Below are 25,638 nucleotides of genomic sequence, written 5' to 3' on the forward strand. Positions count from 1 at the left end.
GACCCAGCAAGCCCCGCTTTCTTGAAGCAATCACACTTGGTTGCTAACTTCTTGTAATTGTATTTTTAAAGCCACCATTCCAGAGTCCTGCTTTTGTCAGTTTCTCTCTCTCAAAGCAAATTCTGTCTTCCTTTCTTATTAACGCACCCCCCCCCCCAATGCTGATAGTACTTTCTCTCCATCTGTGTCAGTTGCTCACTTACTCCTCTCTGTTCAAGCAGGCCAAGTTTGCTCCTGCTCTTTTTGCTTTATTGCCAGGAAATCATATTCTTTAATCTTTGATCGTTTGCAGAAGTTTGATCGTGCACTTCACCATATGTGCAATGCAGGAGCAGAGGGAGCGTTGATCACACTCCATGATTCCTTGATATTCCTTGATAGCACTGTAGCATGCTTCTGTGGTTTTGCAGACAGCGTCAGAATAGGGTCAGTTTCTCTTCCACCCACCTCCACAGTTTGCACTGAACACAGAGTTGTTATGTGATGAAGGGAGGGGGGGGGCAGTGTAGTGTAAGCAGTGCTGTGAATCAGATCTCAGGCTCAGAGGCGAAAACATCATGTATCTAGTTCTGAACTGAACCATAGAATGTGGATTAGCAGATCAGCAAAGCGCAGCTAGGGACAGATGGGTACATTTCCCTACAAAACTGAAGAAAGTGCCAAGTTTGCAGAAAAATCTGAAATATTTAAATAAAATTGGCTGAGAATTAAAACTTTTTAAAATAATATAAACAATACCTGTAGCTTTACAAAAAGAATACCCACTGAGCTATCAGATGCCATTTTGGGGGTTGCTTGGCAACCAAAACAATATTGGGCCTTCCAAGCTTTGCTTTCTGTAAAACAAGCTTTGGAGCAAGGGTGGACTGGGAGGCCAAAGCAGCCCTGCAAAAGTTTCCCATCATCCTCTTCTGCCATGACTCCTGATGCAGGAGGACTCTCCTAGAAGCGGCCTGGTACCAGCCCCCATTCAACTCTTCCAGAATAGGCCCAGTGCTGGCCACTGTTTAAGTGGGCTTGGCCTGCTGCTGCCACTGGCCAGCATACAACTGGACCACATTTTTCCTGTGGCAAGGGTGCCAGGCAAAGGGAAAGCTGAACAGGGGGGAGCAGATAAAGGTCAGTTGCCTGGTGGGTGGGAAGAAGAGACAGAAGCAGGAAAAGGGGAGAGGCTGTGGAGGCTGCCAGGGAAGAGAAAGAGGAAGCAGTCAGGGAGGGGATACAAGGGAAAATGAGATGCCCCCACAACTCCTTGCAGGACGTAAATAAACACCAGCCTCCATCCGTGGGGATGGGGCAGGAATCACATTTATATATGCCTGCATCAGATTTTTTTTTGTCTAAAGCATGGGAATGTCTTTGGCAGAATTCAAGAGCCGGTTGTTAATTCTGATTCTCAAATAAGAAAGGGCGGTCTTGTTGGCTTCTGTCTTTTTGGTGGCAGGCCATCTTCTCTGCATTGAATTATGAGATGGGGGCGGGTAACTGCTTTCCAGTTTTAACCAGCTGGTTCCTAATTAATTTTCACCAAAATTATGCCCCTCTTCCTGAGCCAGTGGTTCTTCCCTGACTGGCCGTGACCTGAGCTGGCCTGCATCGTCTGAACTGTATAGGGCTGGGCTGACCTCCAATACCTTGGATGATGACTGGAAGTGGCAGATGTGGCGGGAGGGTGGGGTGTAGCTGTGTCAAATAACTAGGCTAATGAGCTCTCAGAATCCCCAGAGTTCTTAGCCTAAATGGGTGGGGTGTGTTCAGAGTCCCTTCTAACTCTAAGGCTCACCCACAGATGTGGCAGCAGTGAAGGTGAAAGCAACATAGGCCAAATGAAGGGTATTTAATTTCAGCCAAGGCTTTGTTCAGTCTGGAAAGCTTCATCCTGAACTGAGTTGCTCTTTGGCTTTAGTGCTGTGTGGAGAGCTTTTTCTATTAGTGGGAATCAGAGGAGGAGCCTGACTGGGAAGTAGGTTTGCCAGTTCCAAGTTGGGAACTTCCAGGAACCCCTTTGCAGATTACATATTTGTAGCAGGAACTCATTTGCATATTAGGCCACACACCCCTGATGTAGCCAGTCCTCTTGGAGCTTACAGTAGGCACTGTACTAAGAGTCCTGTAAGGTCTTGGAAGACTGGCTACATCAGGGATGTGTGGCCTAATGTGCAAAGGAGTTCCTGCTACAAAAAAGCCCTGGGAATTACCTGGAGATTTTGGGGGTGGAGCCTGAGGAGGGCAGGGTTTAGGAAAGGGAGAGACTTCAGTGGGGTATAATGCCAGAGTTCACCTTCCAAAGTGACCATTTTTTGCAGGTGAACTGATCTCTGTTGCCTGGAGACCAGTTGTTATAGTGGGAGGTCGCCAGCCAACATCTGGAGGTTGGTAACCCTAACTGAAATCCTCTCCTTGCTTTGCAAATCCCAGATGGGATTACCCTTATTCAGGGCATTTGGGGGGGGGGGTTGGTAGAAAAAGCCCAGCAGGGGCTCATTTGCACACCCCCTGACATCACCATTGTTGCACACAGGGCTTTTTTGTAGAAAAGCACAGCTGGAACTCATTTGTATGTTAGGCCACGCCCCCTGACACCAAGCCTGCCAGATCTGTGTCCCTGCTCAAAAAAAGCCCTACCCTTATGGCTGAGAAAAATGCACACTGTATGCACACAGAGGTACCTTCTCCATCCATTTATTACATTGCTGACCTCAGGCATTTAAACTAATTTCCAGAGCTCCAGGAATTCAAAATAAATGCTGGTAGGAACCCCTTCACAGGAGGCAGGGGTTTTAAACTTTAGCTGTCCCTTTAATATTGGTTTGATCTGCAAGGAATTAGCTGGTCCTGCTATTTAGCTCTATGGCTTGAAAAGCTTCAGCTGTCCATTTCTGCATATTAAACCTCTCTTAAAGGGGATGAACTTTTTTTCCTGCCCAGCTGGCAACCTTAATGCCATCACCTCCAAATTCTGTGTTCTTTGGCTCTCTCCCAGCATCCTTTGCAAACCCACCCCAAACAGACCTTGGAAAACAAATTCCATTTTGGTTTTCTTCGTATCCCCCACCTCTGGTGTGTGTGTGCACGTCCACACACTCTAAACTAAAGAGCTGGTTTTTTGGGCCCTCACGTCTTTGCTGAATGAAGGACAGCATTCAGTTCTGAAACATTTTGTAACCCAGCTGTGGGGGGATTTTCCTGATAGCAAAACAGCAGTACGTTTTGGCAGTACACAACATACACATGTAGTGATGATACCCATAGGCAGAGGTGGAATTCTAGCGGGAGCTCATTTGCATATTAGGCCACACCTCCCTGATGTAGCCAATCCTCCAGGGGCTTACAAGGCTCTTTTTTGTAAGTTCTTGAAGGATTGGCTACATCAGGGGTGTGTGGCCTAATATGCAAAGGAGCTCCTGCTAGAATTCCATCCCTGCCCATAGGAAACTCTCTTTGCTTCTCTGTGAGGTGATAGGTCACATTCCTGTGGACACATGAAGTGGCTTTCTGCTGAACCAGGCCCTTTGTCTGTCAAGGTTAGTCCTGTCTTCTTTGACTTGTAGGGGCTTCCCAGGGTCTCCGACAGAAATTTTCCACATCGCCTACTAACTGATCATTAGGGGCCAGACACAGAACCTGGAATTTTTTGCGTGTGAAGTTGATGAACACATGAAGCTTTCTTATACTATATCAGACCCTTGGTCCATCAAGGTCAGTACTATTTGCTCATACTGTCAGCTTTCACATCATCCCACCTGCTATCTTATCTCTTCAACTGGAGGTGCTGGGGATTGAACCTGGCCCTCCTGCATGCCAAGCAGATGCTCCACCAGCAAGCCACGGCCCCTCCTCAATGCTTAGACCACATCTGGAATCAGTGGTCAGGCTTGTGGATTTCTGTAAACCTGATTCCATTTCTTTGGATTACCCCACCATTCTGTACCAATTTATTTTGACTCTTTCTGCCACACATCTTTCTCTTTCTTTTACAGGAAATGGTGCTTCCAATGGCTGGATTTATTTGTCTCTTCTTGGCAATTCACAGGATGTCACCATACCTGGCTGCTATGTACTGATGTGTACCTCTTCAGGGAGTGGGTGTGTCATGGTGCCAAAGACCAACCAGAATCCCACCTACCACAACTGCATTTAAACAGATTTGGAAGCCTCTTCCCATGGGTGGGATATCCCACCACTTTCACCGATGCCACATTTACTGACTACTTGATTAGGAGAAAGCACAGAAGATAGCAGGAATTGTTATCCCCACTAGGAAACAATCAGAGTGGGGTCCCAGACTGCACGTGCCCTTTGGGTTGCTGGGGCAGTGCCAGGGAAAGGGGGTTCATGCCCGGGGGCGATGCAGTCAGACGACCTCTTTGTTCGCAAGATCCGACGCCACTCGAACCGCCCACATCTCACCTCCCTCTCATTTGACGCCTTCCGGGCCCCCAAGACTCCAGCGGGTGAGGGCCCCCTAGTGGGGCACTGTGGCCCTCCCTTGAGGTCCCCACGGCGCAGCTATCTGATGCATCGAAGTAATAGTGACGTGACATTGAGCGAGGGGGAACAGGCGGCTGCCCCGTCTTCTGGTCCCTCCTTGCCATCAGACCCGACTGGGATTCCCCACAACAGCAGTGGCCCGAATTCATTCACAAAGACTGCAGTGCCCCCTCGGGCCCGGGCACACAGCCATGAAGAGCCACGGGCTGGCAGCCCCACTGCACGGCGCTTCCGTGACCCCCTGCTCCTTCTAGGACTAGCAGCCAATGAGGTGTGGGAGACGGAGGGAGATGGTGTCCCTGCTGGTCCTGGAGATGGGGGCAGCCCACATCCTGTGCCCTCTGAGGTCCCCACACCAGTTTGGGGCCGCCACTTGGCCCACTACGATGTTCAGAGCATCCTGTTTGAGCCTGGAGAGGTGGCCAGAGAAGTCGAGAAGCAGGGTAACGTCACCACAGGAGCATCGGCCGCTTCACAGCCTCGTCTGGCAGGCATGGTGCCCCCACTGGAGGGTGAAGTGGGTGAGGAAAAGGATGGACCTTTGGTGCTCAGCTGTCCCTACTTCCGTGTGGAAGCTGGGGGTGAGACTGAGTGGGGGCTAGGCCAACACCGGGGGTCTCTGGCAGGCTTCCATTGCCCCAATATGGCTGTTTCTGTGCTGGAGGAACCCCGTGAAAGCTACGGACAGAGGACCAGTCGGGCAGGCCACGCTATCGAATACGCAGATCTAGGAGCCTGCTACTATCGGAAGCATTTCTTCGGCAAAGGTGAGTGACTGTTGGTGGGAAGACAGCCTTGTGTGGTTTAGAAGGAAGGGTACATTGAACTGAGTTGAGAGATCCATCTTAAGGCATCCAAGGAAAAGTGGGAGAGAGCGTACTGGGCTGTGGTCCCTGGACATAACCATACAAAAGATTTTGCCATTTCTGTTTTGCAGCACAGAGGTTCCCAGTGGAGTAGCCATTCCAGTTACAGGCCTTTGTTTTGTGTCCCCCCCCCCCCCCCGGCTCTGAATGATAATATGAATGCAATTTGAAGAAGCCATTGCGTGCTGAATGTTTAACTCTTTTCAAGTCCCATTTCCACAGCAGCTGGGCCTTAGGGGTGATTGAATAATGCTGGATGTGCATTGAAGCGCACTTGGCAATTATTTCTTTAACAACAGCAATCACCACAGTTGTTCTGTTGGACTCTGTGGTTCAAGAAGGGGATTCCAACCTAGGTGGAAACATTTGAATGATAGAAAAGTTTAGGTTTGGGGGAAGGTCTCTTTAAAGATATGATCCTGACTGTGGGGGCACTGTTAATTGAAGAAGAAGATTTGCAGATTTATTCTCCGCCCTTCTCTCTGAATCAGAGACTCAGAGCGGCTTACAATCTCCTATATCTTCTCCCCCCACAACAGACACCATGTGAGGTGGGTGGGGCTGAGAGGGCTCTCACAGCAGCTGCCCTTTCAAGGACAACTCCTGCGATAACTATGGCTAACCCAAGACCATTCCAGCAGCTGTAAGTGGAGGAGTGGGGAATCAAACCCAGTTCTCCCAGATAACAGTCCGCACACTTAACCACTACACCAGACTGGCTAGTGAACTGGTGTATTTAGGCATTGGCACCTAGATTCTGTGTGTGTAGGAGTAAATACTTTCCATGATGCTTGTCAAGGGGTGGCCATTTTAGTCTGTAGCAAAATAAAACAAATGCATTGTGACTCCTTAAAGACTAACAACATTTATTTCATTATGAATTTGAATACATGAAGCTGCCACATACCGAATCAGGCCATTGGTCCATCAAGGTCAGAATAGTTTACTTAGACTAGCAGAGGTTTGTCCAAGGTCTTAAGTGGAGGTCTTCCACATCCTTTTAACTGGTGAGGTCCAGGACTGAATCTGGGACCTTCTGCATGCCAAGCAGATGCTCTGCCATCAAGCCATGGCCCCTCTGTAAGTCACAGCTCACTTCTTCTGATGTGCAAAGGAGAACCTTTTTGCCTCAGCTCCTCCCTCCAACAGCAGTCCTCCCCATAATCATTCCAAGGGTAATCCTAGAATCATAGAGCTGGAAGAGACCTCCAGAGTCATCTAGTCCAACCCCCTGCACAATGCAGGAAATTCGCAAATATCCCATGACCCCTGCTCCATGCCCAGAAGGTGGCAGAAACCTCCAGGATCCCTTGCCAAACTGGCCTGGAGAAATATTGCTGACTGACCCCAATGTGGCAATCAGCATTTCCCTGGGTGTGTAACAAATTACCATGAGCACTAATGTAACCCTCGTTGCCCTAAGAACATAAGAGAAGCCATGTTGGATCAGGCCAATGGCCCATCCAGTCCAACACTCTGTGTCACACAGAGGCCAAAAAGGAGGTGGTTCACAAGTGGGGCTAGAAGCCCTTCCACTTTGCCCCCCCCCCACAAGCACCAAGAATACAGAGCATCACTGCCCCAGACAGTTCCAATAATATGCTGTGGATAATAGCCACTGATGGACCTCTGCTCCATATTTTTATCCAAACCCCTCTTGAAGCTGGCTATGCTTGTAGCCGCCACCACATCCTGTGTCAGTGAATTCCACATGTTAATCACCCTTTGGGTGAAGAAGTACTTCCTTTTATCTGTTCTAACCCGACTGCTCAGCAATTTCATTGAATGCCCTTGAGTTCTTGTATTGTGAGAAAGGGAGAAAAGTACTTCTTTCTCTACCTTCTCCATCCCATGCATAATCTTGTAAACTTCTATCACGTCACCCCGCAGTCGACATTTCTCCAAGCTAAAGAGCCCCAAGCGTTTTAACCTTTCTTCATAGGGAAAGTGTTCCAAACCTTTAATAATTCTAGTCGCCGTTCTCATGATCTGCCTAATTCTCAGAATCAGCATTGCTGTCAGATGGCCATCTAGCCTCTGCTTAAAAACCTCCATAAGAAGAATTCTGAGTTGGGTGGAAAGGCAGCTTAGAAACATTTTAAATAAAAATAAAGAAGTTAACTGCAACTCACAAACACTCATATTGAAATAAATGTTTTTAGTCTTTAAGATGCTGCTGTACTTTTGTTGTGTTCTGTACAGAACACCTGACATGTACAGAATGTCTGAGGGGCATGAGGAGTCTTGAGTCTTTTCCTCCCCTTCTTTGTTTCCTTCCGGACATAGCCCAGGTGGCAAAACTTAGTGGCAGGGATCATTTAATAGAAAAAGCTCATTAGCACAACCTATTTGCATATGCCACACAACCCTGACATTACTGGAAGGTGTACTAAATTATATCAGGTCAGCATCTCCCTTAAAATGCTTCTTGAATTATAATTATCATAATTATAATAAAACCTTGCTCCCATCATACTTTTTAAATTACTTTTTGCTGTGTGATCTGATGAAGATTTCCATCTGTCTGCTTTTTATTTTTGGTTATTTTCCTTTTTTTATGAGGAAAAATATTAGAAAGTTTGTCAAATCTTAGAGTTCAGCAAAATTCTCACAGGGGGTTTGAACAATGGAGCCCAGAAGCAAGTATTGGGGGCGGGGTAAGAAAGAGCACAACAAAATTTAGAGGCCCCAGAGCACTGCTTCTGTGAGCTCCTGCCCAAAATGAGGCCTGGTGGTGGCAGGCCCAAGCAAGGCCTATTCACTATCCCTGCATCCTTTCCTATTTCTCCCTTCGCCTTCCTCACAACAGCTGGCTTGGCTTTAGCCTCAGGCTGCCAGCTGTTGTCCATGGATAAAAAGGTTCTGCTTTTTGTGAAACCCTGTGGGTAGCCAGATCAGGCTTCAGGCCCTTCCCTTTTCTCCTCACAGAGCACCAGAATTTCTTTGGGATAGATGACCAGCTGGGAGCGGTGGCTGTGTCCCTGCGGCGTGAGGAGAAAGAAGGCAGCACGGGCCCTCAGTACAATTACCGCCTTATCATCCGCACAAGCCAGGTGGGTGGTATAGAAATCAAATAAATAAATACATAAATAAAAACGTTTGTTTGGCATTCATAGCCTGCCAGGCTCTGTATGGTGGTGACCTCATTCTGTGGGGACTCCTGTTGAACAGGCAAAGGAAGGGGGAAGAAAATAGGGACAGATGCGGGAAAGTGGGGATGGGCCAGAATGTTTGCTGCGGGGGGAGGGTTGGGTGGTGAAATTAGGGGCAGGGGGGGATTTGCAGAGAGTGCAGACACCAGCTGTGTTGTGGAAAGAGGGGGACTGAAAACAGAGAAAGGGGAAATGGACTGCAGAGAGGAAGCTGTCAAAAGGAAGTTCATATTTCTGATGTGTTCAGCTGTGCTTGTGGCCTGTGAGCACGTGCAGCCTGTCTTGCTCTTTGCCCTTGGGGAGTCAGGTCATGCTTGTCCCTGCTCTGAGGCACAGTGACTTATCCAAGGCCACGTGCTGTGTCTGTGCCGTGGCAAAGATGGTTCTGCTGAGTCCCTTGACGTCTGTCCCATTCCTCCCCTCATCCTGCTTTGCCAGCTCCGGACCCTGCGAGGATCTATTCTGGAGGAAGTGCTGCCCCTTGCCATTCGCCACAGCTCCCCCCGAGGCGTTGCCCCCAAGAAGCTGCTGGAGCACTTGATCCCGGAGCTCAACTTGCCGTGCCTCCGCTTGGCCTCCAGTTCCCCCAAAGTGCCAGAGACCTTAATCAAGCTGGATGAACAAGGGGTAAGATTGCTGATAAGGCAATATGGACTGAGCCTAGATGTGAGATGAGGTGGGGGGACCCCCCCCCTTTTTCCACAAGGGAGTCAGAGTGGAAGGAACACTGAGGACCAGGAAAAGTGGTGTTCTTTCCCAACTAGTGCCAGCTGACCTGGCTCATCATTTGTACAAATGAACATATGAAAGTGCTTTATACTGAATCAGACCACAGGTACTTCACAGTCAGTACTGTCTATTCAGACTGGAATCTCTGTGGATTGAACCTGGGACTTTCTGCAGCCAAAGCATAGACTCTACCATTGAGCCATGGCCCCTCCTCAAATACTCATTTCTAACTCCTGGTATGGTAACTGGCAGATCCAAGGCAGGAAACCCCATTCAAGCCAGTAGCTCATCCTTTCTGCTGCTTTGTTTATTCTGTGTTGATAACAGCACAACCTGATGTGGTGGGGGTGGGGAATGGTGCATCCTAAGAATAACTGCTTTTTTCATTCTTTGAATGTGGGGAAGCAAGTTTCTACTCCTTAGGGATTCAGAGAACTGTTTGAAAATGCTTTTGGGCAATGCCTGGTGAACTCTGAAAAGCCAGAGAAGGTAAAGAAGGGAAAAGAAATGTTCCAGGGGAGTAGGTTTTAGTACAAGGCACAACCTTTTTACCATTCCTCGTGAACTATGAAAAATAGTCACTTAAGAACATTAGCCAAATGTTGCACTTTGTAGAATTGTTTTGTTTTCCTTGAACTGCTAGGTCTACTTCCGTCATCCTGGGAATTCTTTCCAGGCAGCAAAATCAATTCAATTCAGATGACAGCCTGTCTTAAAACTGGGACAGCCCAATCCAGACATAAGTGGCGACCGGCCATGGCGTAACTGCCTTGGTGCTAGTAGACTTCTTGAGGATTTCGGCACGCTGGAGCGTGGGGAGGGGAGAGGTATAGTTTGCCGTGAGGGAGATGGTCGCCATGGCAACGCCACAGGCGTAGGTCAAGGGAGGCGGAGGCAGCCAGAGGGGAGGGCCAGCCCACCCCCCATTGGCCAGTCCTGGCACATGCGCCATGGCTCATGACAGTCAGGGATGGGCAGAGGCTGCCCCAGAGAGGCTGATAGCCATCCCCAACCTGCCCCCAAACAGAGAATGGAGTCAATGATGGGCAGACCATCAAAGGCAAAGGAGAGACATCCCACCAACACGGGGAGGGAACAGGAGTGAGGTTGGGCATGCACGCACGAGAAGCCTGGCTTGGTGGCGAGGTGGGGGTGGGGGCAGGACAGGCCCGCACGGGACCACAGAGAAGCTGTCAATCCCCTCACACGCTGTCAGAGACTCTGCCAATGGCAGACAGACAAGCAGGAAGTACCAAGTGCAGGAGTTCGCTGTCATAGACAGCAGCTGGAATGTGTGTCTGAGAGTGAGCAGCCCAGCAGTAGACACCCCCCCCAGAGACCCCCTGTGTTGCCCTGACGCCCCCTGCCATATGCATGGAACACCTCCCCCGGGGGCCGCAGAGTGCGAGTGCATCAGCTGCAAAACTCTGAGTCCATTTCATCAGCCCCCCCACCTTAGTGCTATGCGCACAACAGCCCTGTGGGGTTGGGTAGGCTGTCAGCCCGGGCAGGCTGAGGGGCGGCACCCCCCTCCCATGTCCAGCCACGCGGGAGGCAGTTTGGCGGCTCATAGACCATCCCCCCCCCAAAACCAAGTCTGCCCACCCTCCCAGGCAATCCCTTGGAGAGGCCACTGACAGAGGGGAGGGGGTTGCCCAGGGAACGTGCAGCATATGCCAAGCACGAGAGACAACAGAGGGCATAGCTCAGACTTTATTTTTCCGGAATAGAGTACAACAGTCTCCCTGGCGCGCACTGGGCAGTCTCACCGTGGGCGGGACTCCATTCAGAGTGGCAGGCGGAAACAGCTGAGGGAGTGGAGGGGCGGTGGAGCGACACACACGGAAGCCTTTGTATTGGAGTCTCACCTGCAAAACAGAGACAGAGATCAAGAGCACCTGCAGGGGCGGCAGCTGGAAGAGCAGGCTGCGTTTCAGCCGGGCGCTCTCTTAAAGGGACAGTCTCTGACCCACCTCCCTGCAATGGAGCAGGTGCCACACACACACCGTGCCCTGCCAGGGGTTGGGAACACGACAGAGGGCAGACCAAGGGAAGGGAGCAGGCGGAAGCACAGGGGAGCGGGGTCAGCAAATGCCCCCTGCCTGAGCCCACTGCCTGGTTCAAGTGCCAGAGACGCTCACACACCAAGCGGCCAAGAGCGAGGGGAGGGGAAGGACGGGAGGGGCACAGTGGAACTTACTCAGCCATGGGCGACAGTCCTCACTCGCATGCAGAGCCTCCGCGAGCCCGGAACCTGTGGAGACCTGGAAACAAGAGCAGTTAGCCCCCGAGGAGAGACCTCGCTCTCACTCTCACAAGTCAAAGATACTGTCAGAGCTACCGCGCGGTGAAAAACCCGTCACCAACATGTCTGCCTGTCCCTCGTTCTAAGTCAGCACGGCTGGGAGCTCACTGGCAGAGCTTCTCGCCATGCGCTCCTCTCCCTAACAACTGAGTTGCGCGAGGCAGAGTGGAAGTATTTCTAGGCGGGGGGGGGCATGGCGATTGGCTGCGGGGGAGGGGGCTTGCCAGCCCAGGGCATGAGGGGATTGGTGAGGCAATTACACCGCTCCCTAAGAGGTTCACGAGCTCCTGCGGCGGCAGGGACAACCTTTGTTTTCGGTTTCAATGAGTGCTTATGGGATATGCTGCTGTTTCGCAGGCTGTATGCCTCTCGGGGAGGGCATGTCATAGCCCAAAGTCCTTAGGGAGCCGCCTAAGCCTGGCCGCGCCCCTGACTCCTCCCCTTCTTCTGCTGCTGTGGCCTGCTCCGCCAGACTTATGCCTCCACTCGGGTGCAGCCCTCAGGCACCGCTGCACTCGGGTGGGGCGGTACTCAAGCGGAGCTGCGCTCATGTAATTCCCCTCTGCTGTGGCGCCGCCGCTCTTCCACTTCCGCCAAAGTAGTGGTAAGTCCACTCCCAAAGCACTTTCGCCCTGCCCGCCCCCCCCCCCCCCCCCGGATTGTGCTGTAAAACATAGCTGTAGGATGAAGTTCTGCGAACAGGTCACTGAATGGCTCTCATTTACTGTGACTCCGCTCTCTTTTCCTCCTCCTTCTCCCCGCAGCTTAGTTTCCACCGGAAAGTGGGGGTCTTGTACTGCCTGGCAGGCCAGGGCTCTGAAGAGGAAATGTATAACAACGAAGAGGCAGGACCAGCTTTCCAGGAGTTCTTGCAACTGCTCGGAGATCATGTACGCCTGCGCGGCTTTGACAAATATCGTGCCCAGCTAGACACCAAGAGTGAGTTTGGGGCATGTTTGATGGAGACGTCAAAAATAATAAGCCTTCTGTAACGTACTGGGATGAGCTTAACAGCATTAAATTGTTGTCAAAGAAAGTACAAAGCTCCCTGACATGCCTCTGAATGCCAGTCTGTGTGGGAGGCAACGTCGCAGGGAGCTCTTGGCCTCTACTTCTCTGCGGTGATCTTTCTGCAGCATCTGGTTGTGTGCTCTGAGGAATAGCAGTCGGGTTAGAACAGATAAAAGGGAATACTTCTTCACCCAAAGGGTGATTAACACATGGAATTCACTGCCACAGAAGATGGTGGCAGCTACAAGCATAGACAGCTTCAAGAGGGGATTGGATAAACATATGGAGCAGAGGCCCATCAGTGGCTATTAGCCACAAGGTATGGATGGACCTCTCTGTCTGGGGCAGTGATGCTCTGTATTCTTAATGCTTGGGAGGGCAACAGTGGAGGGGCTTCTTGTGTCCTGGCCCACTGATGGACCTCCTGATGTCACCTGGTTTCTTTGGCCACTGTGTGACACAGAGTGTTGAACTGGATGGGCCATCGGCCTGATCCAACATGGCTTCTCTTATGTTCTTAAAGAGTCCAGTAACACCTTTAAGTTTTGTTGTAGCATAAGCTTTTGAGAAACACAACTTTCTTTGTTATCTGATGAAGAGAGCTTATGCTCCTACAAAATTTGTTAGTCTTAAAAGTGCTACTGGACTCTTTACTATTTTGCAGCGACAGACTAAGATGGCTAACTCCTCTGAGGAATGGGACCCTGGATCAGTTGAATCTGTGGTCTGATCCAGCAAGGTTCTTCCTGCATTCTAATGATGGAGATTGTGGTGAAGGTGGGACTGAGATCCAATGGAGCAAACGGTCAGCCTTCTAACTCTTTGCTTTTTCCTATTTAGGATGTAAATTGACATTTTTAATAGCATAAGTAATCAGCAAAAAAGCAACTACACTCTTTTGGTGGACTGGCTCAAGAATATTGAGAATAGACTGTACAGCGGAGATCTTCAGTGTGGTGCTTGTGGGTACTGTGGTGTCCACTGACACCTTTCTAGGTGCCTCTCAAGTGTTGTTAGAAAGTAGGCAGGGCCAGTTGAGGGTTTTGCCTAGCAAGGCTTATGATTGGCCATTGGAGAACTGATCAGCAGGTTTTTAAAAAGTAGCTTCAACAGCAACTGCCACCACCACAGCGCAAAGATTCTCACAGCACGACTGAATGTAAGCTGTGTGTGTGTGCAAGAAAATACTTTGAAACACCGAGTTCTTTATAAAAGGCATCCTTCTAAAGAAAGCTTCTGCCCAAAATGTTGAAGAGCTACTGTCAGAGTTATGCACGATCTTGCTCCCAGATATTTTGTGGCTCACTCCACCTCCTAGTTTGGTGTAATGGTTAAGAGCCAGTTTGGTATATTGGTTAAGAGCACAAATTCTAATCTGGGAAAACGGAGTTTGATTCCTGCTCCTTCACCTGCAGCTGCTGGGTGACCTTGAGTTAGTCATATCTCTCTCAGAGCTGTTCTCTCAAGAGCAGTTCTCTGAGAGCTCTCTCAGCCCCACCTACCTCCCAAGATGTCTGTTGTGAGGAGAGGAAGGGAAGGAGATTGTAAGCCACTCTGAATAAAGGGCAGGGTATAAATCCAGTCTCCTCCTCCTCTCATTTTGTGCTTGTGCCCACCGTCCAGTGTCAAGATTACAAAGGTGCAGGCTGAAAAACGTTGGGGTCCCCTGCTCTAAAGGGAACGCTCTCACATTCTCTCTCCTTCTCTTTGCAGCTGATTCTACAGGGACACATTCCCTTTACACTGTGTACCAGGACTACGAGATCATGTTCCATGTCTCCACCATGCTGCCCTACACGCCAAACAACCGCCAGCAAGTGAGTGCAGTAGACAGTGGTAGGAGATGGGAGAGTATTTGCACACATACATGTATGCAGATGCACTAGAGAAACAAAACAGCCTTCATGGCACACTCTTTCCAAATAGTGATCTGTGTGTGTTGTAGTGGTTACAGTGTTAGACTAGGATCTGCGAGTCCCAGACTCAAATCTTCATGCTGCCATGGAAACGTGCAGGGTGAACTTGGGCCAGTTGCTCTCTCTTGGTCTGACCTACCTCCTAAGGTTGTTGTGGGGATAAAATGGAGGCGAGCAGTGTATGTCACCTTGGTCTCCTTTGGAGAATGGCAGCATTTAAAATGAATTCAACAATTCAAGACCAAACACTTACAGAACTTCTGAGCCATCCAGAAACCAAACAATTATTTTGAATTGGGGCATTATAATAAAATTCCTCTTCCTCCCTCCTGTCTGGCAGCTGCTGCGAAAACGCCACATCGGGAATGATATTGTGACAATCGTTTTCCAGGAGCCGGGGGCGCTCCCCTTCACTCCCCGCGTGATCCGCTCTCACTTCCAGCACGTATTCATTGTGGTGCGGGTGCATGAGCCTTCCACAGAGCACACTACCTACAGGTAAGGGAAAGGTGGGATGGCATGAGGTGGGCTTTGCCATCCACAGAAGGCAAAGTTGGACAGGAAGCCTCATGTTGGAGCAAAAGGCACAGATACCCTTTTTGTTGTCCTTGATTTGAGCCTGGTAATTAGAGGTTTTAAGAACTGTGGTTTTTCTCCCCTTCCTTTGCTTTTAAATTGCTTAGACCCGGTATATAAGTAATTCCCTGCAGATTGCAATTTTCCAGTTGGAATACAGCCTCAGAGACGCAGGCCTCCCTCCCCTCCCCATCTCTAACAGGATCCTTCCTTCCTTCCCATCCTTAATGGGCTTAGCCTGGCATATGTGCTGCTACAAGCCACAATTAAATCAAAACAGCTCCCTCCTTAGCGAGGGTTTGCAAAACCATTCTAAGCCTTAGTCTTGAACCTGAATTCCACGCCATGCTTAAAGGGTCTGTCCTTAATAGCACTCACCACGATTAGTGCCAGTGGAGGTGTTGTACTAAACCAGGGGTGGCCAAACTTGCTTAATGTAAGAGCTGCATAGATTAAACATCAGATGTTTGAGAGCCACAAGATATGAATGTCAGGTGTAGGAAGGAAGGAAGGAAGGAAGGAAGGAAGGAAGGAAGGAAGGGAAGGGAAGGGAGAGTTGGAAATAAAGCAACTTTAAATGCATTCTCCAAGCTGCCATGGAAACGTGCAGGGTGAACTTAGGCTTGTAGAAGTGATTTAAAGAGTGAAATGCCTTCTGCAAGCCGGCCAACACAGTGGTGGGGGCTTCAAGAGCCACACAAGATGTTTGAAAGAGCCACATGTGGCTCCCAAGCTACAGTTTGGCCACCCCTATGCTAAACCATGGTTAAGACAAGGGGCTGCATATTGCGCAGGAGTCTAGGGCATCCTCAAGGAACTAGGGTTATGTTAGCACCAGAGCTTATAATTAATAGCAAATCAAATCATAACTAGTGAACAGCTGACAAACAGAACAGGAACCTTGCTTGGTCAGACTGCCATCTAACCATAAATTAAGTTGTTATGAACTTAGTTAAGCCACAAGAAGCCATGTGTTTATTACTTATTTCCTTAAAATGTCTATATGTAATCTTTCCACCCCAAAAGAACCTTCAAGTGTTTTTTTTTTAACTTTTACACCTCACCTTTTTTCTCAATGGACCCAAGGCAGCTTACGCCATTCCCTGTTTTATCCCCACAACAACCCTATGAGGGTAGGCTAGGCTGAGAGAGAGAGAGAGAGTGACTGGCCCAAGGACACTCAACAAACATCCTTGGCAAAGTCCACATCCTAGCTGGACACTCTGACCACTAAGATAAGAACATAAGAGAAGCCATGTTGGATCAGGCCAACGGCCCATCCAGTCCAACACTCTGTGTCACACAGTGGCAAAAAATTTTATATATACACACACACTGTGGCTAATAGCCACTGATGGACCTGTGCTCCATATTTTTATCTAAACCCCTCTTGAAGGTGGCTATACTTGTGGCCGCCATGCTGGCTGTCTCAGAATGTCTGAGTGCTAGAGCATGAGTGGAGGGCTTCTAAGCACTTTCACACAGGCTGTTGAATAAAGGATGCATTGGATTTAACTAAGCCCTTGGATGGTCCATACTCATGTGGTCCCAAATTCATAGAGGTCCATCAGTAGCTATTAGCCACAAGATATAGATGGAATTCTCTATCTGGGGGCAAGTGATGCTCTGTATTCTTGGTGCTTGGGGGCGGGGGGAACGATGGGAGGGGAACGGTGGCAGGGCTTCTGGTGTCCTAGCCCCATTGGTGGACCTCCTGGTGGCACCTAGTTTTTTTGGCCACTGTGTGACAGAGTGTTGCACCGGATGGGCCACTGGCCTGATCCAACATGACTTCTTTTATGTTCTTATGATCCCAAGTGAAGGTATGAGGCCTCTTCTGCGTACCTCATTCCCTCTTCCTTGTGTCTGATTGAAAGATGAGGCTGAGGTTAAGATTCTGCTGTTTCTGAACATGCTGTGGGTAGAGAGGCAATCAGAGTCTTGCACAGGCGATGAAGAAAAAGTGTTTAATGGGGCAAGAGGTAAAAGGATGCAAGTGACGATTTCAGTCTGCAGACAGATTCCAAAATCAGATTGCCTGATACATTTTATTGAGGACCAACCTAAATACTCCAAAACTGTGTGCATTAAAAAAAACAACAACCCACAAACATTCGGGTGCTTCAGAACGCTTCATCAGACTGTCTGTTTCATATATGAACATGGGGAGGGAAGATGAGTGAAGTTTGTTTCAAACCCAAAATCAGTAGCCATAGTCTTAATCTGGAAAACAAGATGTACTATAGATGAAATTTGATTATGTTGGGTGGAAAAGGTTACATCTATTTTATTTATTTATTACTTTATTTATTTAGTGGCCCCGTGGCGCAGAATGGTAAAGCAGCAGTACTGCAGTACTGTGGTCTGAACTCTCTGCTCACGACCTGAGTTCGATTCCAGCGGAAGCTGGATTCAGGTAGCCGGCCCATGGTTGACTCAGCCTTCCATCCTTCTGAGGTCGGTAAAATGAGTACCCAGCTTGCTGTGGGGGGGTGGGAAGTATAGATGTCTGAGGAAGGCAATGGCAAACCACCCTGTAAAAAGTCTGCCGTGAAAATGTTGTGAAAGCAACATCACCCCAGAGTTGGAAACGACTGGTGCTTGCACAGGGGACCTTTCCTTTCCTTATTTATTTATTTATTTAGTTGCTGGGACAAAGGAGCAAAAAATATGAATGTATAATCCTTTGAAACGCTTTCTCCCAGAAGCTGTCTCATGTGTCCACATCAAAAAGAATATAGCATTCCTTTATGCTAGGACAGGGGTGGCCAATGGTAGCTCTCTAGATGTTTTTTTGCCTACAACTCCCATCACCCCCAGCCATTGGCCATGCTGGCTGGGGCTGATGGGAGTTGTAGGCAAAAACATCTGGAGAGCTACCGTTGGCCACCCCTGTGCTAGGAGATTTGGCTAAAGAGTTTTGAAACTCCTATTCCTCCTTAAAAGTGCGCCCCCTTGTGCTGAAATGGATGTACAATCTTTTATATTATTTATTTCATTGTACCGTACTTATCCCTTCCCCCTTCCCACAAGGCAGGCTCTTTTAGAGATGTGACATTTCAGTAGAAGAAAAAGCCCCCTGTCTGCTTGTGCTTGTATTGTCTGTTCCAGACCACGAAGCTGAGAATGGTTCGTTCAGGAAGCTAGGGTTGCCATATTTTGAAAAACAAAAAAGAGGACACATTTCTCAACTGACTACTTAAATCAAGTGATCGCTATGACGTCTCATTTATATGCCCCCGCTATTTAAGCTGTGATGATTGCTATTAACTAACTAGGAATATCCCTTACCTTCCAACCCAAAAAAGGAGGACATTTCCATCAGTTTTTTTTTAAAAGAGCCAAAAAAAGGGATGGACACACAAGAAAAGAAGATGTGTTCTCTAAAACAGGACGTCTGGTAACCCTACAGGAAGTGCACATGCAAGGCAGAACAGAAGACAAACAGTGTTTGACCCATAGTCCCAGTCCCTCAAAAGATTTTAATTTTTTTGCACAAGCACCAGTGAATTGGGCAGGAGGCTTCATTTCAGTGAGGCTTGGGCAGAAAAACTTCCTGAGCAATCTGGGTCCATGTCAATTGGTGGTGTGATTGGATTTTCTGCTTCAGGGCAGATCAATGTGTGACGCTGTCCCAAGAATGGTGCTCCCAGCATGTTTTCCTTTTAAAAAATCATATGTGTTGGGGGTGTGTGTGTGATTTTGTTTGGAACAAGTGAGAGGACAAGGAGGGGTGGGGGCTAAGCTCCCGTCTGCACTCTTTTCCTAACCTGAAGACTGGAGAAGTCATTATTCCCCCCAGTGGAGCAAACTATAGGTACACGTTTCCATGTCGGTTCCAGGTTTTGGGGTGCCTGGGCACACAATTCCCAGGGGCCCCCTTCGGCCCACTACTAGTTTCCTCTCCCACCCCTCTTTCCTTCCACCCCCCATAGGCCCCCCCACCTGATTGTGCACCATTTCCTCCACACATAAACCCTCCCATTGCCCATACTCACAGACTTCTGCATGCCCCACTGCCCAGTGTGGGCAAATGGTAGTGTGGCAGCCACAGCCTTCAGGAGTGCCCCTGGTGTGCACAACCCACATGCACTGCTCCATCAATGCTGGGAAGCGGAAGCACGAGTGGTGGAGTGTTTGCAAGCAGATGGGTTGGAAAGGGCACATGGATAGGTGACAGTGGAGATGCATGGGTGGGAGGGGTCAACAACAGTGGCACCCCCCCCAGAAGCCTTGGGCCCCAGCAGCTGCCCCCACCTCAGGGTAAGCTGACGGCAGCCCTGCCTGTATTGTACTACTGCTAGGTATGATGTATGTTGACGGGGCCTGCAGTTACTTCTCTGAGATCATTTCAGATAGGAAAAACTATGAAGGTGAGACTTAAATCTTCCTCTCCAGGAATGGAATCACCCTCCCAAACCTTTTTTAAAAAGAAAAGAAAAAAGGGCCAAGAGCACCATTCTCTGAATTCCCAGCATCACATGTAGCCCATCTGTCAGATACCAAACTGTTTAGAGCCAGCTCCTTGTAGGCCTTTGATGAAGGATGACCTCTTTCTGTCACAAGGGTCTTTAAGAAGAGTGTCTAGTGCTTTTGGAGCCAAACAAAGAGACTTTTCATCTGAGAGAACCACAAACTGAAATACAGGGATCCATTAAAAGTCACACTTTTCAAAAAGAGTACCAGAATCCAGTTAAAAGTCTCTCTCATAAGAAATTGCAGGGGGGGGGAGTCACACTTTTCAAAAAGAGTACCAGAATCCAGTTGAAAGTCTCTCTCATAAGAAATTGTGGGGTGGGGTGGGGGGTTATTCATTCCTGGAAGTACCTGTGTTGTGCTGAGTGATCACCTCTCTGCATTTCTTCCAAGTGTTTCTGTTTAAAAACAGAGTTCCTCAAAACACATTGAAGTGAGGATTTGAATCTCTCTTCCACCATGTGTGTCTGAGAAGCATTTGAACCACTTCCCTGTGGAGTAACCAAGCTTGTGAAATCAGCCACAGTCTACTGGCTGTTCGTGTCAGCCTGCTGTCTGCTGCCTTCGTTCTCCTTCCAAGGCAGTGGGTGACTTTTTATGTGGCTTGTTCTGAAGCATTTCCAGTCTATACAATAAGCTTTGCCCCCAGCCCCTCCAGTCCCCATACTGTGCAAATCTTCAGTACCAGAATGCCCTTCCGTTTGATGCTTGTCATCCTAAACTGGCAGAGGTGTTCTCTAGGAACAAAAGGCCAGGAGCAAACCTTAAAGAATGCAAGCATCCTTTGTGCTTAAAGTTGCCTGTTGAATCCCCTGGATTCCTGCCTTGAATAGGGTAAAATGCTCTTTCATAAAAGGAGGAAAAACTAAAGACTAGCCATCTAGCAACTTTGATCCCATTTAGAGAGAAAAGTAAGATATAAAGAATAAACAAATAAAAGATAAAGGGTTGTAAAGAAGGTTCTGAAACCTGGTGCCCAAGAAAGTCACACTGATCCAGGCATACACAGGAGTCCCATGGCATAGGGCTGGTTTCCTGTGCCTGCAACTTACTGTTGTATCTGCCTTTCTCATTTCATCCTGCACTGTCTAACAACACATTAGAATCCGAGTCCAGTTGCACCTTGGAGAGCAACACATTTTTCCAGCTTTTGTGAGTCAGAGTTCACTTCTGAGATCTGACAAAGCAAGCTTTGACTCACAGAGTTTTCCATACCATGGAAAATGTTGTTGGTCTGTTGCAGTGCTACTGGACTTGAATTTTATTCTACTGCTACAGACCAACAGGGCTGTCCACTTGGTATTCTCTAACAACAGGATCTCACACCCACTGCGAGTTAATTGATTAGCCGCACTGAACACATGCATACACACAGCCTTATACTGAATCGGAGTTTTGGTCCATCAAAGTCACTGTTGTCAACTGTGACTGGCAGCAGCTCTCCAGAGTCAAGTAGAGGGTCTTACACATCATCTATGAACTGGTCCCTTTACTGGAAATACCAGGGACTGAACTTGGGACCTTTTGCAAGCCGAGCAGATGCTTTTCCAAAACTCCAATGACGTTCTGGCTTCTGCCAATGTTGCCAATGACGTTCTGGCTTCTGGGCTTGCAAAGCTGCAAGTAAAACATGGAATGGAAAATCCATTCCATGTTTTCCTTGCAACTTTGTGCTGCAATATATTTCAATGACGTGGAGCTAAGGCAGTTTCACTTTTTGCAGCGTTTATGGCCAGCTGAAGCTCCTTGCAAATAAAAAGTTGATGCTTTGAGCCAGTCAAATGCACTGGTGCCTAGTGAGTACTCTAACCTGGGAACCTACAGCCAAAGGGGGATATTACACTGGAGAGCCATTGAATAGATGGGGGCCAGCTGAATAGATGGGGGTGGGGTGGGAATAGAGCCAGCTGAATAGATGGGGGTGGGGGGGGGGAGAAGCTTGCATGCCCAGCCATTTCATGTTTTCCTAGGTTCAGTTTATATTTTTTCGTTTCTGCTGTGATCCTTGTCCTTTTTCTTCATGTTTTATTTTAAAAATTGTATTGCCAAATCCCACTGTTCCCCCACCTTTCAATTTTAAACAAGATATAACGAGAGTTTTGAGCATTAGGGTTTGTAGAATCTTTCGGGCTCAAGTGCCGTGTTCTACTGGAGAAAGTTTTCCTTCCAGACGTTTCATTCTTAGCTGCGGAGAACATCCTCAGTGGCGTTGCAGCCGGAGCAGGCGCTCTGACCTTCTTGGCTGCTGTGCATTGAGTGGGCTTTGAGCATGTTTGTATTTTAAGTTTTGAGCATGTTTGTATTTTAAGTTTAGAAATAATATCTTTAATTGTGTTCGTCAGTATCTTTTATAAAGTTTATATCTCTGCTACCTGGCATTAGGTTTTGTGACATGCATGTCAAAGTCCCATTTGTTTCAAATCTGGCTCTCGTAACAAATGAGTTTGACACCCCTGCCCTAACTGTTACACCCACTAGTTAAGTTGTGCCTAAGACAAAATTCAGTGGTTGTCCAGAAGCACGGCCATGAGTCCCAAAGTCTTGGTTCAGGTCAGGTCCCACCTCTGCTGTATGGCTTGTTGTGCATCCTTGAACCTGGTTCTCATTATCTCTATCTTTAAAATGGGTAGAATAGTCACTTACTATCTGTCACCCCAGGGAGGTTTTAAGGACAAAGGCAGTCAAGATTCCAAAGCAGAATTTTCAAAGTCTGACATAAGTGACCTGTTCCTTTCCTTCTTTGAACTCAACCCAGCGTTGCTGTCAGCTGTACCAAGGACATCCCGCCATTTGGTCCCTTCATTCCAGCCGAGAATTGCTTTGTGAAGGGCCCAGCTTTCCGGGACTTCCTGCTCGCCAAGGCTATCAATGCAGAAAATGCTGCTGAACGCTCAGGGAAGTTCCATGCAATGGCGACTCGTACCCGCCAGGAGTATCTGCGTGACCTGGCCCTCAACCACGCCACCACCAGCACCCTGGAGGCCTCTTCATCCCGCCTCGCACTCATCGCTTTGGCTTCTAAGAAGCGCGAGAAGGCCAAGAACACAAAGGGGGCAGAGGCCCACAGTGCAGGGGCTTTGGTGTGGGGTGTGTGGGCAAGGGATGGCAGTAGAGGGCCGGAGTGCAAGACCCCTGAGCTCCGGTGCCTGCTGGGTATCTCGGCTGAGTTTTTAGTCCTCATTGATGCCCGTGAGAAGAGGGTGGTGTTCAACTGCTCCTGCCGGGACATCTTGGCTTGGACCTTCTCAGAAAGCTGCACTTTGGACCTCTATTACGAGACAGGGGACTACATTTGCATGCGTGTGGACGAGGGGCAGGCGGCAGACATCAAGGACATTGTCCACCGGCTGCAGGTAGGTTTTGATGTGAAATGTGAAATTTGGGCCCTTTGGCTCTCTGCTTTCTAAACTGTAGTGTGTGGTCCATGGCATGTTGTTTGTGTGCGTGGGGGTGGGGTGCATTCTTCATATGCTCAGAGGTTGTTTTTTACTGCGTATTGTAGAGTTGGAATGCCGGTTATGAAAACCACATCTGAGGCTCAAATAAATCCCCAAATCTCTGCTCCAAAGAAGCAGCACAAAGTTTATAATTGCTTTAAGACCAACCAAGTTTTATTGGGAATGTAAGCTTTCATGTGCTAGAAGCACACTTCATTAGACGATGAAATGGGGTACAGTTAGCAGTCCTACATATAGCTTATGGGTAGGGTTAAGCATGCAAAATGCTTAACCCTACCCGCAAGCTATATGTATCACTGCTAACTGTATCCCATTTCATCGTCTAATGAAGTGTGCTTCTAGCACACGAAAGCTTACATTCTCAATAAAACTTCATTGGTCTTAAAGGTGCTAATGGACTCCAAGTTTGTTCTATTGTTTCAAACCAACATGGCTACCCACCTGAATCTATCTTATACCTGCTGTACAGCAATAGGGACTCAGAACCGTTTATGACATCGTTCTTCCCCCATCCATTTTATTCTCACCACAGTCACCCTGTGAGGTACGTTAGGCTTGAACATGGCTGGTCCAGAGAAACTCAACATGCTTCTGTGTCATAGTGGGGAATTGAACCTGGATCTCCCAGATCCTAGATTGAAATGCTCCCCACAACACTACACTGGCCAGTGTAAAACTAGACTGTCCTGAAGGCACAAGAAGGCACCCTGAAAGCTGCATGGTGTAAAACAAAATCTCTTACATGCAGATTGCACGACCATCCTCTATCACACTGTCAAGGTTTCTGGGACATTTTCAGGGCTTCTCTTGTAGCAGGAACTCCTTTGCATATTAGGCCACACACCCCATGTGGACAATCCTCCAAGAGCTTACAGTAGGCCCTGTAATAAGAGCCCTGTAAACTCTTGGAGAATTGGCTACATCAGGGGTGTGTGACCTAATATGCAAAGGAGTTCCTGCTACAAGTAAAGCCCTGACATATTTAGCCTTGAGCTGCCCTTAATGTGAAGTACCATATCAGAGCTAAACCTGTGACTTTCAATTCAGAGATTTATTTCTGCCCTGAGCCTGCTATGGTGGGGAGGGCGGGATATAAATCTAATAAATCATTTATATGCCTTTTCTCTGCTCAGGAGGCTTGCAACAATACTCAACAAAATCAAACAATAACTTATTGAAACCCCAAACTCTCAAATTGTTTAGAAGCTTTCTGTCCCTCACTTGTAGTCGCTGGCAAGACAGTAATAACAGAATTTTGACACACAACAGAGGTCTTGGAAATGAAACGAACAATGCCAGTAGCAGGGCTATGCATCCAGTTGACTCTCAGAGTAAAAATGATGTGCATCTTATTTGGAAAGAGATGAGAGAATCCGCACTCATCTCTGGGAAGGCATTCCACACTGCTGCTCACAAAGCCAGCCTTCCATTATGCTTCAATAAAGGCACTCAAGGGGGATCTTAATCTACTGACCACAACAGCCACAGGGGCTCCCATAGGGAGAGGCCAGTTCTGAGGTGTGAGTCTCTGGCTTTAAAGGTAAGAATCTGTGCTTTGGATTTAGCCACAAACCAAATGGGCCATCAGTGGGGTCACTACAGAAATAGCCCAACTTCTTTCAGGACAGTGTGGGACAATAATTGTAGTTGTAGCTTCTGAATGTTTCAACAAGCATTTGCAAAAGTATCACCCGACTCAGATTCACCTTTGCCATTCAGTTCACAGAGCTTAAAAGAGAAGGGAACATCCCAGGATGGGCTATGGCTCAATGGCAAAGCAGTAGGTCCCAGGTTCAATCCCCAGCAGTTCCAGTTTTAAAAGAACAAGGTGGTAGGTGATGAGAAAGACCTTTCTCTGGTTGAGATCCTGGAGAGCTGCTGCCAGTCTAACAGTACCGACCTGAATGGACCAGAAGTCTGATTCAGTGTAAGACAGCTTAATGTGTTTGTGAGTGTCTGCTTGATCAAATAGAATGCAAAGGGGATCCCATCCTTGTTGTGTTGTGATTACTATAGGTAGGGGCTTTTTTTGTAGCAGGAACTCTTTTGCATATTAGGCCAAACACCCCTGATGTAGCCAATCCTCCAAGAGCTTACAGCACGCCCTGTAAGAAGGACCCTGTAAACTCTTGGCAGAGTGGCGTGGAGTGGTAAGCTGCAGTACTGTAGTCCAAGCTCTGCTCACGACCTGAGTTCACTCCCAGCAGAAGCTGGGTTCAGGTAGCCTTCCATCCTTCCAAGGTCAGTAAAATGAGAGTACTCAGCTTGCTCAGGGTAAAGTGTAAATGCCTGGGAAAGGCATAGAATCATAGAGTTGGAAGGGACCTCCTGGGTCATCTAGTCCAACTTCCTGCACAATGCAGGAAACTCACAAATACCTCCCCCTAAATTCACAGGATCCTCTTTTCTGTCAGATGGCCATCTAGCCTCTGTTTAAAAACCTCCAAGGAAGGAGAGCCCACTACCTCCCGAGGAAGCCTGTTCCACTGAGGAACCGCTTTTACTGTCAGGAAGTTCTTCCTAATGTTGAACTGGAAACTTTACTTTTTTACAGCAAACCATCCCGTAAAAAAGTCTGCCATGAAAATGTTGTGAAAGAAATGTCACTCCAGAGTCAGAAACAACTGGTGCTTGCACAGGGGACTACCTTATTTAAGC

General features: G+C 48.2%; 1 protein-coding gene across 1 annotated transcript in view; it reads left to right on the plus strand.

Annotated features, from left to right (window-relative positions):
- Positions 1 to 25,638, plus strand: part of SIPA1 (signal-induced proliferation-associated 1) — a 47,831-nt gene that overhangs the window by 6,984 nt on the left and 15,209 nt on the right. The window contains exons 2-8 of the mRNA XM_060252412.1: positions 3,981 to 5,258; positions 8,286 to 8,410; positions 8,948 to 9,136; positions 12,308 to 12,482; positions 14,268 to 14,371; positions 14,811 to 14,968; positions 22,278 to 22,875. Coding sequence (XP_060108395.1) covers positions 4,349 to 5,258; positions 8,286 to 8,410; positions 8,948 to 9,136; positions 12,308 to 12,482; positions 14,268 to 14,371; positions 14,811 to 14,968; positions 22,278 to 22,875 — 2,259 coding nt within the window. The 5' untranslated portion in view covers positions 3,981 to 4,348. The remainder of the gene's footprint in view (positions 1 to 3,980; positions 5,259 to 8,285; positions 8,411 to 8,947; positions 9,137 to 12,307; positions 12,483 to 14,267; positions 14,372 to 14,810; positions 14,969 to 22,277; positions 22,876 to 25,638) is intronic.

This window comes from Heteronotia binoei, chromosome 1 (assembly GCF_032191835.1).
Source record: "Heteronotia binoei isolate CCM8104 ecotype False Entrance Well chromosome 1, APGP_CSIRO_Hbin_v1, whole genome shotgun sequence".
NCBI classification, from domain to species: Eukaryota; Metazoa; Chordata; class Lepidosauria; order Squamata; family Gekkonidae; genus Heteronotia; species Heteronotia binoei.